Source organism: Gorilla gorilla, chromosome 4, assembly GCF_029281585.2.
Source record: "Gorilla gorilla gorilla isolate KB3781 chromosome 4, NHGRI_mGorGor1-v2.1_pri, whole genome shotgun sequence".
NCBI classification, from domain to species: domain Eukaryota; kingdom Metazoa; phylum Chordata; class Mammalia; order Primates; family Hominidae; genus Gorilla; species Gorilla gorilla.
The window spans coordinates 29436150-29450819 of record NC_073228.2 but is presented as its reverse complement, the minus strand read 5'-3'; the positions used below and the strand labels follow the sequence as shown (position 1 = coordinate 29450819).

Genomic DNA, 14670 nt, shown 5'->3' with positions numbered 1-14670 from the left:
CCAAGGGGAGCTCTGGGCAGTGTGTCAGATGCAGTTCCTCAGTCAGGTGAGCAGACTAACATCTTAACATCTCAACCAGAACATATACCCCAGCACAGGGCTTAACTCGTGCAATGCACTGTGACATTTAGTGTTTTACTGCACTTTGAAAATGCTGGTCACCACCCACTAAACAGCTGGAAAACATTGCAGTGCTTCCCAGGTGCCCCTGTCTCCTACTTGCTGCTCTGCTGAGGGAGGTGGGGCCAGCCTCCTGGGACAGGGTGGAAGTGGTGGGCCAGCTGGATGAAGCCTCCTGGCTCCTGTTCTGGTCCAGGCTCTATTCCGCCAGAGGCCTGGGCTGGAAGGGATGGATCAGGGGAGGCTCTGCATCTGCAAAACCTGGCCTTCCGCTGGGCCAGGATCAGTGAGAGCCATAGAAAGCTGTTGGCAGGGACTGGGCCTTGCTTAGAAGGCTCAAGTACTGAGACTAGAGGAAACCTCACCCTGCCTGTCCTTCCTGAGTTGGGGAGACAGAGGGAAAGGTCGCGGAGCATCTCGGGTGACATCGTGAAGATGCAGAGCTGCCAGCCCAACTACAGCTGTGGCTCAGAGGAGGCCTGGACTCCTGGCTCGGCCTCATCCTCAGTGCAGGGACAGGCTCAGAGGCATTGCGGTTTCAGGTCAGGGGAGGCCCTTGTAGAGTAGTCAGGGTGATACTGTTACCAAATTGAACTGGGGTCTGCTTGCCCATTGCAGTAAAATCAGGCACTGATGCTGAGATTTGCAGCGGGAAAAAGCATATTTATTGTTTGGTGCCTAATAAGAAGAACAGGCAGCTAGTGCTTAAGACCCAAACTCCCTAAGGCTGGGTGTGGTGGCTCATGCCTGGAATCCCAGCACTTTGGGAGGCTGAGGCAGGGGGATCACCTGAGGTCAAGAGTTCAAGACCAGCCTGGCCAACATGGTGAAACCCATCTCTACTAAAAATAGAAAAATTAGCTGGGCGTGGTGGCGCATGCCTATAATCCCAGCTACTTGGGAGGCTGAGGCAGGAAAATTGCCTGAACCTGGGAGGTGGAGGTTGCAGTGAGCCAAGATTGCACCATTGCACTCCAGCCTGGGCAACAGTGCAAGACTCTGTCTCAAAAATAATAATAAAATAAAGACCAGAACTCCCTGGTGGCTTACAAGCAAGAGTTTTTAAAGATGGGGTTACATTTCAGGATAGCAGAAGCTTCAGGCAAAATTTTAAACCAAGAAATACATGGAGGGTATATACACTGGTCTGGCTCGTGGCAAAGAACACTGGTCAGAGTTCAGTCCCCAGCTCCCCCTTATCTAAGGTCTGTATAGTAATAGAGGCATTTTCCATCTGGTGGAGGTTTCTGGAAACATCACAAGAAGATATGTTAAGAGGTTATCTTTTAGTTTCTATGGGGAATCAAAACACCTTGTGAGTGACTTGCTTGTGAGACTATTGTTACTTAGCTTCACATTTATCAGATTGCTATTTTATTTTTGTAGAGACCAGGTCTCACTATGTTGCTCAGGCTGGTCTCCAACTCCTGGCCTCAAGTAATCACCCCACCTTGGCCTTCCAAAGTGTTGGGATTACAGGTGTGAGCCACTGTGTCCGGCTTCATTGACTTTTTAAGGCTAGCTAAGTGCCGGGGATGTCATTTAAAAGGGACTGAAGACTTTTCCTTTATTTCCATGCTTAGGAGGCCCAGCAGAGCCCTAAGTGGCGTCCTGCTCCATCTCAGTGACTCCCTTTCCTCCCCGCCTCCCCAGCTGGGGAGGGCAGTAGAAAGTTCTGGGGACTCCATCTCACTCATGCACAACTGGTTCTTCAGCTCAGCTCTGTGATGCCCTCTTTTCCTTACTGCGGCGCCTCAGGGCAACCTCTGTCCTTCTCTGAGCTCCCCTTAGCCAGCTTGCTCCTGACCTGCTCAAGCCTCCCCAGTGGAGACAGGAGCCAGCGAGGATCTGAGAGTCATTTGCTTTGTGACCCCTGCTGCAGCCGGGGTTCGCAGTCCTGAGCCCTCCCGCTTTGAGCTTACTCCGCTGGCAGCTCACAACGTTTTCGTGCTGGCTCCTCCAAGTGAGAGTCGATGTCCAGATTCCTAGGCTCATGGAGAGGAAATCTGTACTTCCTGCTTCCTGGAAGACACTGTGAGGTAACTATCTCTTAGCCCTTGGTAGAGAAAAGGCTGGGATTTGGGGTCCCTTTAAAGGATCCCTCTTCTTTTTTAGACAGGTCTTGTTGCCCAGGCTGGAGTGCAATGGCACCATCTCGGCTCACTGCAACCTCCGCCTCCTGGGTTCAAGCGATCCTCCTGCCTCAGCCTCCTGAGTAGCTGAGATTATAGGCATCCGCCACCACACCTGGCTAATTTTTTGTATTTTTAGTACAGATGGGGTTTCACCATGTCGGCCAGGCTGGTCTCAAACTCCTGACCTCAGGTGATCCACCCGCTTCAGCCTCCCAAAGTGCTGGGATTACAGGCGTGAGGCACCCCGCCTGGCCTAAGGATTCCTCTTCTAATACAGGCCTTGGGTTGGAAGTGAGTGGATATAAACTCAGAGGCTTTCCTGGGATCGGGGAGCCCTTCTAGGTGTTCTCCACAGAAGGGAGAAGGGAAAGAACCTAGAGAAAGTGGGCAGAATTTTTGTCAGGTTGTAACTGTGGCTGGATGAATGGTGAGGAGGGCTGGGTGGACCAGTCAAGAGAAGACAGACCAGCTATAAGGTTCCCCAGTCATGTGGGTGTGGGAAAAAATAGTTCCTTTAAGTTACCCTTGGAAGAGGTTGAACTAGATACTGAACTGTGGGTCTTTCTGGATCCTGAGCCTGCCTTCTTCCTTCCCTCTTTAGCCCAGTCCCCTCTAGGATCCTTGGTGGTGTAGACGAGGGTGTAGCCAGATGGACTTGGAGTGGATTGCCTGAGTGGAGCCCCGGGGATTTGAGATGCAGGAGCCAGGGAGAAGAGAGGGTGAGACCCACTTGGGCCAGCCCCACATTTGGCCAGTCCTCTTCCCTGGCTTGGAGAAGGTGCAGGGTGGGGCAGGTCATACAGAACCCTTTGGGGTCACTGCCTCTTTTCTAGTTGCCTCAGGCAAGGACTGGCCAAGTCTTTTTTTTTTTTTTTTGAGACAGAGTCTCACTCTGTCACCCAGGCTAGAATACAGTGGCGCAATCTCAGCTCACTGCAACCTCTGCCTCCCAGGTTCAAGTGATTCTTCTGCCTCAGCCTCCTGAGTAGTTGGGACTACAGGCGCCTGCCACCACACCCGGCTAATTTTTGTATTTTTAGTAGAGAAGGGGTTTCACCATATTGGCCAGGCTGGTCTCAAACTCCTGACCTTGTGATCCGCCCATCTCAGCCTCCCAAAGTGCTGGGATGACAGGCGTGAGCCACCGTGCCCGGCCTAAGTCTTTCTTTATAGCCTCCTACCCTACCAAGCCATCCAGTTGCATTTTCCCTCCCTGTCTTGAGTTCTTCTTTCCTAAGCTTCTGTTGTAGACCTGGCCTGCTGGGGTGCTCTGCTCCCCTGGGAACCCTCTGGCTGGAGAGGCTGCTGAGCCACAGAACCAGAGAAGAGGAGAGTAATGCCAGAGGATCCCTAAGCACAGTGAGTAATGACACCAAAACTTACACCTCACAGGGCACCTGAGACTCAGGGAAGGGAAATGACTTGCTCGAGGACATGTGGCTAGTGAATGGCAGAGCCGGAACTCCCACTCACCTCCACTCCCCAGGCCTGGACTCACCCCACTGCCCCATGCCGAGCTGTTTATGGACACACATTTATTAGCCAAAGTGAGCATGCTTCTTATTAGATTACTTTACACTTTAGGGTACCATTTTTGTACACAATTAAATATGGAGATGTTCAGAAAATGCAGGGATGTTGTATTGTTTTCCCAGGCAAAGTAAAACTCAATGTTACAATCCGATAAAACTGATCTGTGCAGATTTCATGGGCAGGGTAGGGTGGGAGGGTAGGGGAGAGACAGGCAGGGTGAAGGGTAAGGACCCTGATGTCCAAATGGCAAAGGAAGATGGGAGATGGAGGAGACCACATTCCCTGAACATCCCCATTCATCCAGGGGCCATGCCATTGCTTTACACTTAACATTTAACTCCCAAGGTAGGAAACATCTCAAGTTGCCCCACTTAGAAGTAAGAATTATTGTGAGCTCAGAGTTAAAGCATTAATAACTTGCTGCAGGTTACAAAGCTGGGAAATGGCAAAGCCAGGATTTGAACTCAGGTTTCTCTGGATCCAAAGTCTGTACTCCTTCCACTAAACTGTTTGATTGATTGATTGATTAAAGACAGGATCTCGCTCTGTTGCTCAGGCTGGAGTCCAGTGGTGATTATAGCTCACTCCAGTCTCAAATCCCTGGGCTCAAGTACTTCCCCTGTCTTAGCCTCCCAAGTAGCTAGGACTACAGGTGCATACCACCATGACCACGCCCAGCTAATTTAAAAAATTTTTGTAGAAGTGTGGTCTTGCTATGTTGCCCAGGCTGATTGTTAACTCCTGGCCTCAAGTGATCCTCCCACGTTGGCTTCCCAAAGAGCTGGGATTACAAGACCTGAACCGCCACACCTGGCGTAAACTGGTTTTGATGAAATTAGCAGACCCACAGGGGGTCTGCTAATGGGTAATGCTAATACAGGATTAGACCATTCTCTCATTGCTATAAAGAAATACCTGAGACCAGGCCGGGTGTGGTGGCTCACGCCTGTAATCCCAGCACTTTAGGAGGCTGAAGCGGGTGGATCACCTGAGGTCAGGAGTTCGAGACCAGCCTGGCTAACATGGTGAAACCCCTCTCTACTAAAAATAAAAAAAATTAGCTGGGCGTGGTGGCACGCGCCTGTAATCCCAGCTACTCAGGAGGCTGAGGCAGGAGAATCGCTTGGACCTAGGAGGTGGACGTTGCAGTGAGCCAAGATTGTACCACTGCACTCCAGCCTGGGCAACGGAGTGAGACTTGGTCTCAAAAAAAAAAAAAGAAATATCTGAGGCTGGGTGATTATAAAGAAAAGAGGTTTATGCTCATGGTTCCACAGGTTGTACAGGAAGCATGATGCTGGCATCTGCTCAGCTTCTAGGGAGGCCTCAGGAAACTTACAATCATGGCGGAAGGGATGCAGCAGTTCACATGGCTGGAGCAGGAGCGAGACAGAGAGTGGAGAGGTGCTGCACACTTTTAAATGACCAGTTCTCGTGAGAACTCACTCACTGTCATGAGAACAGCATCAAGAGGATGGTGCTAAACCATTCATGAGAAATCCACCCCCATGATCCAATCACCTCCCACCAGGGCCCACCTCAAACACTGGGGATTACAATTTGACATGAGATTTGGGCGGGGACACAGATCCCAAACCATATCACCCTCAGTACCTGTTGCTGGCTGACGGTCAGCATCTAGGGGAGAACCATTCTCAGCTTCAGTTCCACGATAGGGAATACCATCTTGGCAAAAATCCCCTGGACAAGTCAGAGACCTCACTAAGTCTCCAGCATCTAGCCTGATGCCTGACACATACTGGCCCTCAATAAACGGCTGTTCAACTGTGGGCACAGGAATGGTGAGGAGGCTGTGGGCACAGAGGACGCTGGCCCTTCTTTGGAAGCAGATGAAGGTCTGGGTGTTGATGAGGGGTTCCTCGAAAGTCCCATGCTGCTCACAACACCCAACACTCCTACAGACTGTGACCATGTTCTGTTGACAACTGAGCCTGCACAGGATCTTTATGCAGTAGGGAACTGGCCTGGATTCTCCACAGGGAGAATCTCCCAGATGTTTCCCCGCTTTCTGCCCCAAAGTCAAGATCAAAAGCAGTTGGCAGCTGCAGATATCAGCAGAAGTCAGTGGAACACAGTGTGGAACCATGTCGCACTGGAGGAGGAAGTCTCACCCTTGACAGAGACTAGAACTGGGCCTTAGAAGCTTGAACCAACCTTTGTCCCTGCGAGAGCAGCACACTTTTGTGATGCTCAGCCCTTGCGTCTTCTTTGCCTGGAATATGGCAAAACGTTTATTTTCCCCACTAAATGAGGCTCCTCTAGGGCTGCAACTGTGTTTGCCCATCTCTCTTTGTCTAGCAGCTAGCACAGGGCTAGCAGTCGGTGCTTGTTGAGCCGGTGGGTGAAGAGAGCACACCTCCTGTGTGCCGGGCATGGCGGGACCTGGTGCCGGCAATTGGTGAGCTCCATGCTCTGCGCTGGTGATGTCAAGGGGTGGGCTTCTGTCCTGCCACTGATAGTAGGAGGGAAGGCCGGCAGGAAACGCCGAAACCTACTCAAGCTGCTGGAGAAGGGGGAATCCGGCCCTGTTTCAGGGGAAGGAGTATCCTGTGTTCTGAGAGCGAGAGAGCAGCTTAGCCGGCAAATCCTTAAATCCTTCAGAGATTACCGGATTGTGCAAGAGGGAAGGCCAAGAGGGGGACCTCTGAGGCAGCTCCAGCATGGCCTGTTGTGTGCAGAGGACTGAGATCCCAGAACACGCCACACCAAGAAGACATGTCCCAAGGGGCAGTGGAGCCACAGCCACCAGAAGGGACCTGGCCCTGTCGGACCTGCTGAAGCTAGCCGTGGAGTGCAGGGGCTTTGTTGGTCTGGCTGCTAACCAAAGGGTGGCTAATGGGACCCTTTCCAGGGGCCTCTAGGGGATTTCAGCGGGGGCTTGCTTCGAGGCTCTATTACCACTGGACTGTTTACCAAGAGCCTCAGCCTGACAGAGATGGGAAGAGACGAGTGAGCATTTCTGACCCAACACCCCCACTGCAGAGTTGGGGAAACATTTACCCAAGATAGGAGGAATAAAAAGGAAAAAAATTGAATTTATTTCCAAAAAACATACCAAGGTGGACAAGATAGGAAACAATACAATTTATATTACAGTTTTATTATTATTTAAAAATTTTATATTAACAAAATGAGATGGGATCTGCCTATGTTGCCCAGGCTGGTCTTCAACTCCTGGGCTCAATCTCCTCGGCCTCCGAAAGTGCGATTACAGGCGTGAGCCACCGCACCCGGCCCATATTACAGTTTCATAGTGTTTCTGATTGCTCGTGGTAGGAGAAATGTGTCTTCTTTGCACTTGGGGTCTCAACGTCTCAGTCCTGCCCTATGTCCCGAGACCCCAAGAGGCTTTCCCAAGGTCAGGCAGGGAATCCGCAGAGAGGCAGGGCTGGACTCCAGCATCCTGACTCCCCAGTTCGTGCTCTGTGCTGCAGAGATCTGTTGCGTAACACTGAGTAACTGTGGATTGTCTAACCTTTTATGAAATTTCCAGCTGGTCTTTTGCTACCGGCCAGCAGTCCAGTTGGTGGGAATGATGATGCCGGTCTTCTGGGACGTCCAGTGGACAGATTTTCCCCAGGTTTCTGGATGCAGCCCCAACAAGCAAAAGTGCTACACTCCTGCACCGGGGACACTGACACAGGGGTCACGAAAATGCTAAAACAAGACGTGCAAGAATTGTTGCGCTCCGCACACATAACAAGGGCTCTGCCTCCCCCTCCCCCAATCTTCGCCCTGGTGGCCAGGCCCTGGGCTCCGCCCCTTCCCCACCAGACCGGGGGAGGGGTCCTCCTCGGCATGGAGGTAGGGGATGCTGTGCTGCTGGAGACGTCCGCAGAAAGAGGCGGGATGGCGGGGCGGATGCTGGCGGCCCGGGTCTGGCCACCTGGGTCAGCTGCACGCCCCCGCCCCGGGCTGGCCGGACCTCGTAGCCCAGGTCCCACCACGCCGTGAAGTTTGCGGAAAGTTTTGCAGTTGCTTCCCCGCCCGCGCCAGCGGGGGAGTTGTGACGCAGCGTCTGGGGCTCCTGGCCGGGACAGAAGACAGGGAAGGCGAGGCGGGGAGAGACTGGGAAACAGAGCAGCAAGAGAAAGGGCGCACGCTGGGGTCCTCCTGGACCCGGCGTGTCCTCCTCTCCGCCACCCCTTTCTCTCCCTCCCGACGCTCTCGCCCCAGACCCGCGCCTCCTCCCCTTCCCCTCCCACGCTGCCCACTTCCCTTCCCTTCTACCCCTCGAACCCTCCTCCCCGGTTCTGCGCTCCTCCCTCCGCCCTCCCTCCGCCCGGGCTGCCTCCTCCCTCCTCCTCCCCGGGAGGCATCACTTCGTCCCGACCCGGAGGAGGACGCGAGCCCCTTGCGGGCGGTCATCACAGCCCAGCCTCGGGGCTGCCACAGCGCGTTGCGCCCGTGCGCCCTCGGTCCCCGCGTCCACTGAGCGCCGCGCTCGGGGATGGGGCCCGGCCGGCCGGCCCCCGCGCCCTGGCCTCGTCACCTGCTGCGCTGCGTCCTGCTCCTCGGGTGCCTGCACCTCGGCCGTCCCGGCGCCCCTGGGGACGCCGCCCTCCCGGGTAAGGCGCTGCCAACTTGGCCAACTTCAGGGCCCGGGCGGGGGGAGCGCCGAGGCGCGGGCCGCTCTCGACTTTTCCCTCCTTTTCCCCCCTCTTTTCTCCAGAAGCGTGTGTGCGTGTGTGTGTGACTGGGTTTTTAAAACTCGTCTCCGCTTTTCTGAAAGCGGGGGAGGAGAGGGGAGGAGGAGCGCGCCTAGAGGTGGGGGAGGACCTGAGTGGAACCAGATGTGGCGGGCGGCGGGGGAGGGGAGCGCGGGGGACTCCAGCAGCCTAGGAGGAAGCGGGTGGGCTCTTGAGGACCCCCGCGCATGGCGCTCCCGGACCACCCGGCGCCGACCCGTCCTTGGCAGGGGACCTGCAGGGCGCGCCCGGGGAGCCAGGGCTCTCTGTCCGGGAGTTCCCGGGCCCAGTCTCCTCGCTCTGCCCCAGGACTGATGCGTTAGGACGGCTTTCCAACTATCCGCGAGGGTTCGTTTCCCCCACCTTCCCCCCGCCCCCTGCATCTCGTGGGCGTTGATATTTTCTTTTCCGCACTTAGTCTTCAAGGAGGCTTGTGGCGCGCGGCATCCGCCCCGCGTGAGCTCGGCAGCCCTGTGAGGAGGCTCCTGCCACTGGGACGCAGCAACAGGCTGGGCGCCGCCGTGCTGTGATGTTGCGTAGCGTGGGCAGCTCTGGGCACTCTAGTGGCCCTCCAGAGGGGACAGATCTTGAGCGGCAAAAGAGCTGCTAAAGATTTTAAAACCCAACGAACAGGAAACAAAACAAAAATCAGAAAACCCCAAAACTGTGCCGTTCTCTTCCTGCTCCTTATTCAGGGGTAACAGTGAAGTGTGGGGACAGACAGATCCCTCGCCAAGAATCTAAGAGTTGAAAGGAAAGATCCACTTCCTGGGGGAGTGGGGGTGGGGGTGTCTGGAGTGAACCGGGGAATCGCCCGGCCCAGCTTGGTCCTGCTGGCTGTTTAATTGGGGGATGGGGACAGTCCGTGCAGTGTCTGCAGTTTTGTGCAAGGACCAGACAGCCCCCTGGAGAGTCTGGGGCCTCCAGCCTGGCCCGTGCTTGCTGGGTTGGCCTGGCGTGACGTAGGCACAAGAGACATATCTGCCAGATGGGAAAGGTGGGGGCCACGGTGACCCACATTCACACCAACCAGAGACCCCCGGGGCACTTCTGGGCCCACCTGGCATTGAATGTGGGACAGACACAAACCAGGCGGGGTAACCCCCTAACCCACTGCAGGGCGGCCTCACAGGCAGTTCCCCTACCTCCTCGCAATCCTGCCTTCCTCTGCTCCTCTGCGCAGGGCCTCAGGAGGCAGGCGGTGGGAAGGGGTGGGGAGGATGACCGTTCCCAGAGCTCCAGAGCACACTTTAAAGCCAGGCCCTGGGAGAGAGTTGTGGCCAGAGTGCTGACTCGGCCTTTCCCCCTGGAGCTTTTCATAGAGGGGGCTGGAAGTGCCTGGTGAGAGGCCCGGTCAGGGAGGACAAGGACGCCTGGAGTGTCCCTTCTCCTCCTGGTCTCTGTGCCTGGCCCTCCCTGGGGCTGTGTCCAGGGATGAATAGCCTCAGAGGGTCTCCTTCCCGTTGGCAGTGCATTGACCACAGCCTGAGGAGGCTTGGATCTGGGTGGCAGGCAGTGTGAGGTCTTCCAGCAGCAGCTGAGCAGGAGGAGGATGGAGCTGCTGCAGGTTCCTTCCCTCGGAACTGTGCCCTCTGCCCAGAGTGCGCTTGCCCCTGCCCTGCCAAATTCCACTGGGCCCTACCCTGGGAAGCCTGTTCAGAGCCTCTGGGCCGAATTCCTTGCCCGAAATGCTGGCAGCCCCTAGTACCTGGTGAATTACGTTGTCGTTGGGAGGAATTCACCAGCACCAGGGACCAAATAGCCCAGGAAATGCATGTGGGAGGTAGGGTGTGGCAGGCCAGTGCTGCTGGGGGTGAGGCTTATGCCAGGCAGGGCAGGGGCTGCGTGTGGGCAGTTTCCTGACCACCATGGGGGAGCCCTGTGTGCCCAGAGCACGGGGCAGGGGCAGCGAGGCGGCAGTGCCTTCTTGGTGCGTGATGGTGGAATCCATCTTTTCTCCACCTTGGTGGAGTGGCCCGCGGAGACTGTCATTGGAAGGAGTCCTCTTTGTTAGTTGCCGTATTACCGCATTTCTGGAGCATGCAGTTTGCTCAGCCTTGAGCCAAGTTCTTGGGGAGGAGGGAAGGTAGAGAAGAGTGTAAGATGCATCCTCTGGAAAAAGAAAATCGTGTGGGAGAATGAAACATAGAACAGTGAACTGCGTAGGGGGCAGGATGCCATTGGTGGGATGCCTGCCTGCCTGCCCAGACCCACGCTAAACGCTTCATGTGCAAGTTCCCATTTCATTCTGATAACAACCCAAGGAGATGGTTATTGTTGGACCATTTTTGCAGTTCAGGAAATGAAGGCTAAGAGGGGTCTGATCATTTACATTGGTCACACACTTAGTAAGTGAAAGGCTGGAGTGTGGATGCTTCCCGTCTGGAGATTGGAGGCAGGAGAGACCGTATGGGCCAAAGGGTGGCCAAGGCTGTCTGGAGAGAGGCAGGAAGGGGCCACCGGGCTGGGCTCTTCTGGGGATGATGTGGAAGCTTGCTGGCTGGGCCGGGGAGAAGGTTGAGTGAAAGAGATGCCTGGGAGGCCAGAATGGGGATGGGACCTGCAAGCTGGCTGTGGGGAACCCCAGGGGACCCTTGGAGGTTTCCGAGCAGAGGAATGAGGGGATAGTTGCTGGGAAAGGGGCTTCTGGGAGCTCCAGGGATCAAGTCTCAAGGCCATGGGGTGAGGAGACCTCAGGAAATCTTCTTGTGGGGAAGGTCGGTGCTGCCTAAAGGACAGGGAGGGAGGCATCGGGTACTTGGGGCTCTGACCAGAGTCAGCCAGACCAGCTCCCTACACTTCCGGCCCAGCTTCTGCTGAGTCGTGGGGTTCAGAAACTTCTTACTGTTCCCCCACGCAAAACTCAGTTTTCCTTGCTCCAACCCTCTGGCTCTCTGTGAGTCATCAGGGCCCAGGAGGTGCCCAGCCGAGCTGTGGCTAGTGCTGGGATCCTGGCTCTCTTCTGGGTTCACCTGGGCAAGGTGAGGGTACATGGAGGGGAGGAAGAACCCCGGGTTTTGGCCCCCATTTTTCACACCAGAGAAATCCTGGCTTTCTGATGCACATAGGGCACCGTGACTTGGCTCAATGAGATGATTTCAGAAGTGCCATGCAGTTCTCAGGCAGATATTCATTTGAGTTCCTCATCAGTTTAAGCATCGAGGAGGAGTCCTGTTGCACCGTCCATCCCCCCGGAGGGATGGAGCGATGGCACCCACGGCTGCGCTGTGCATGTGGTGGGCGCCGTGCTGGGTCCCGTGCTGGCAGTAGCTCTTCGGCATCTCCCATCTCTGAGCAGGTGTCACCCTTGCACACACCTGGCGTGAAAATGTTAAAGATGTTAAGGGAGGCACTCAAGGCTGTGCCACCACACCACTAGAAGGTGTTACCAGTGAGATTCGAACCCGGGAGTGGTTACAGAGCCTGAACGCTTCAGTACCATACAGCGTTTCCATCGCATGAAGCACTGTCAGTGTGTGTGTGTTAGGAAAGCCTGGGAAATTCTGCCTTATGTGTTCTCCCCGCCCCCATAACTCCAAGCCCTCTAGGACACCTCTCAATGTGTCCCACCAGGAGGACTCCTGAGGAGGAGGGTGGAGCGAGCAGCCCTCTGTCACATGTCAGCGGTCTGGGCGCTTGGGTCACCCACTTCCTTGTGGGTCCAGGAGGCCCGGACCGAGCTGCCTGCAGTGTCCTCAGGATCTCTGAGGGACCCCCTCCAAGAAGGCATTGATAAGTGAGTGACTCAAGGTGCCCCAGCCTGGCACTCCAGCTTCCCTGAGGTCAAGGATTCACATGGTTGCTCATTCATTCATTCATTCCTTCAGTGGGTGTCTACTGAGCTCCTGCAGAACTGAAGTAGAGATGGCCATGGCCTGTTCTTTATTTGAGACCTCCCCACCGTGTCTCCAGTGGGGGTCCCTGGACTTGGAAGGCCTGAGCACTGCTGATAGGAAGCGTGTCTTCCTGTTTAGGCCTACGTGAGATGGGAGGGGGCTGCTTTCCCACGCCTGGGTCCTGTGAATCTGGGTGGGGTGGGCCAGTGGGGTGGTGACGTGCTCCTGGAGCTCACCCTGGGCCCTGCAGATCTGTCACTCCTCAGCTAGGGGTTGTGCCAGTAAACGGCAGCTGGATGAGGGCTCTCCAGTGGCACCTGTGACACCGGGGGACTGCCGGGGTCCACCAGCTGCAGCCCTTTAGGAAACAGATTGGGTCGACCCCGTCAACTGCACACTGTGGCCCCTCGTGGAATTCCACCAGTTGTTTCCCTTCTTGCACTTCCCCCTGGCCCCTCGTCCCTCCTTCCGCCGCTGGGCACCAGCCTCTTGGCTCTGCACTCTCACAGCGCAGACCCTTCCACCTGCGCTCTGCTCCCCTCAGCCTCCCAGTCCTCCCGATTTCTCTTTCTCTGACTGTGCATTCTGCCCTCCGCAGCTCTGGTTTTTGTTGTAGAAGAAGGACCAACTTCTTCCTAGTTTCCCCGGCCCCCCATGCCTCTGGTCTCTTGTCCTGCCCCAGCCTTCTCCACCTCCAGGCTTCTGCCCACGCACGATCACTTTGCCTGGTGTGCCTCCCCTCCCCTCTTCTTTCCCACCTTCCAGTGACCCTTCCTTCGAGACTCAAGGATCCTGGGGAGGACACTGAGGGAGCCTGGTCCCTGCCTCTTGGGCTGACCTGGGGTGACGAGAGACAAGCACACAGACATGGCCCATGGTGACAAATCCCAGATTGGATGGGTGGCCTCTCTGTTTATCTCCTTCCCAGGGATCACCTCAGGAGGGCACATGTAGGGAACACTATAGCCAGCCTTCCTCAGCCTTCCCCAGCCTTCCCTGAAGGCAGCCGGGTGCGAGGCTGAGCAGTGGCCCCTCCCTCCTGTAGATGAGGCAGGAGCGTGGGCATGGCTGGCAGTGTTTCCCCCCCTCAGTCCTCTGGAAATGTAAATAGGGACAGAGTCGGTGGGACCAGGATTGATGCCACTCACCAGCTATGTGACCTCAGGCAGAGGCTCAAGTGTCTTCATTTATAAGATGGGAAAAATCAATACCTCTTGTAGAGGTATTATAAGATTACATACAAATGAGATCATGAACGTATGAGATATGTGCCTGGTACACTACTGGGCACAGAATAATTTCTTAGCAAACAATACTAAATTATTGCTATTTTTATTAGAAGAAAAAGGGTGGGTGCGGTGGCTCACGCCTGTAATCCCAGCACTTTGGGAGGCCGAGGCGGGTGGATCATGAAGTCAGGAGATCGAGATCATCCTGGCTAACACGGTGAAACCCCATCTCTACTAAAAATACAAAAAATTAGCTGGGTGTGATGTGGGGGCGCCTGTAGTCCCAGCTACTCAGAAGGCTGAGGCAGGGGAATTGCTTGAACCCAGGAGGCGGAGATTGCAGTGAGCCAAGATCATGCCACTGCACTGCAGCCTGGGCAACAGAGCAGGACTCCGTCTCAAAAAAAAAAAAAAAAAAGAGAAAACATGACTATCAAGGTTCCCAAATATGATAAAACACAGTCTTCAATATACAAAATCCTGCTGGACACGGTGGCCCATGCCTGTAATCCTAGCACTTTGGGAGGCCGAGGAGGGAAGATTGCTTGAGCCCAGGAGTTCAAGACCAGCTTGGGCAACATGACGAAACCCAGTCACTACAGAAAAGAAAAAAATTAGCTGGGTGTCCTGGCTCATTCCTGTAGTCCCAGCTACTGGGCAGGCTGAGATGGGAGGATTGCTTGAGCACAGGAGGTTGAGGCTGTAGTGAGCCACGATTGCATCATTGCATTCCAGCCTGGGTGACAGAGTGAGACCCTGTCTCAAAAAAAAAAAAAAAAAAAAAAAATCCTAACTACAGCTGTCACCAGAAAGGGGGTCCAATCCAGACCCCAAGAGAGGGAACTCACGCAAGAAAGAATTTGAGGCGAATCCATAGGGAAAAGTGAAAGCAGGCTTAATAGGAAAGTAAAGGAATAAAGAATGGCTACTCCATAGGCAGAGGAGTAGCACTGACGGCTCAGCTGCTTATACAATTGTTACTTCTTGATGATATGCTAAACAAGGGGTGGATTATTCATGAGTTTTCTGGGAAAGGGGTGGGCAATTCCCGGAACTGAGGGAGTCCTCCCTTTTTAGACCCTATAAGGTAATTTCTTGACGTTGCCAT

At 54.9% G+C, this 14670-nt stretch overlaps 1 protein-coding gene across 1 annotated transcript in view; it reads left to right on the top strand.

Annotated features, from left to right (window-relative positions):
- Window positions 1–8120: 8120 nt before the first annotated feature.
- The window catches only part of MRC2 (mannose receptor C-type 2), a 65831-nt gene continuing 59281 nt past the window's right edge, over window positions 8121–14670 (top strand). Inside the window, exon 1 of the mRNA XM_019027779.4 lies at window positions 8121–8377. Within this exon, the coding sequence (XP_018883324.2) occupies window positions 8260–8377 (118 nt within the window). The 5' untranslated portion in view covers window positions 8121–8259. The remainder of the gene's footprint in view (window positions 8378–14670) is intronic.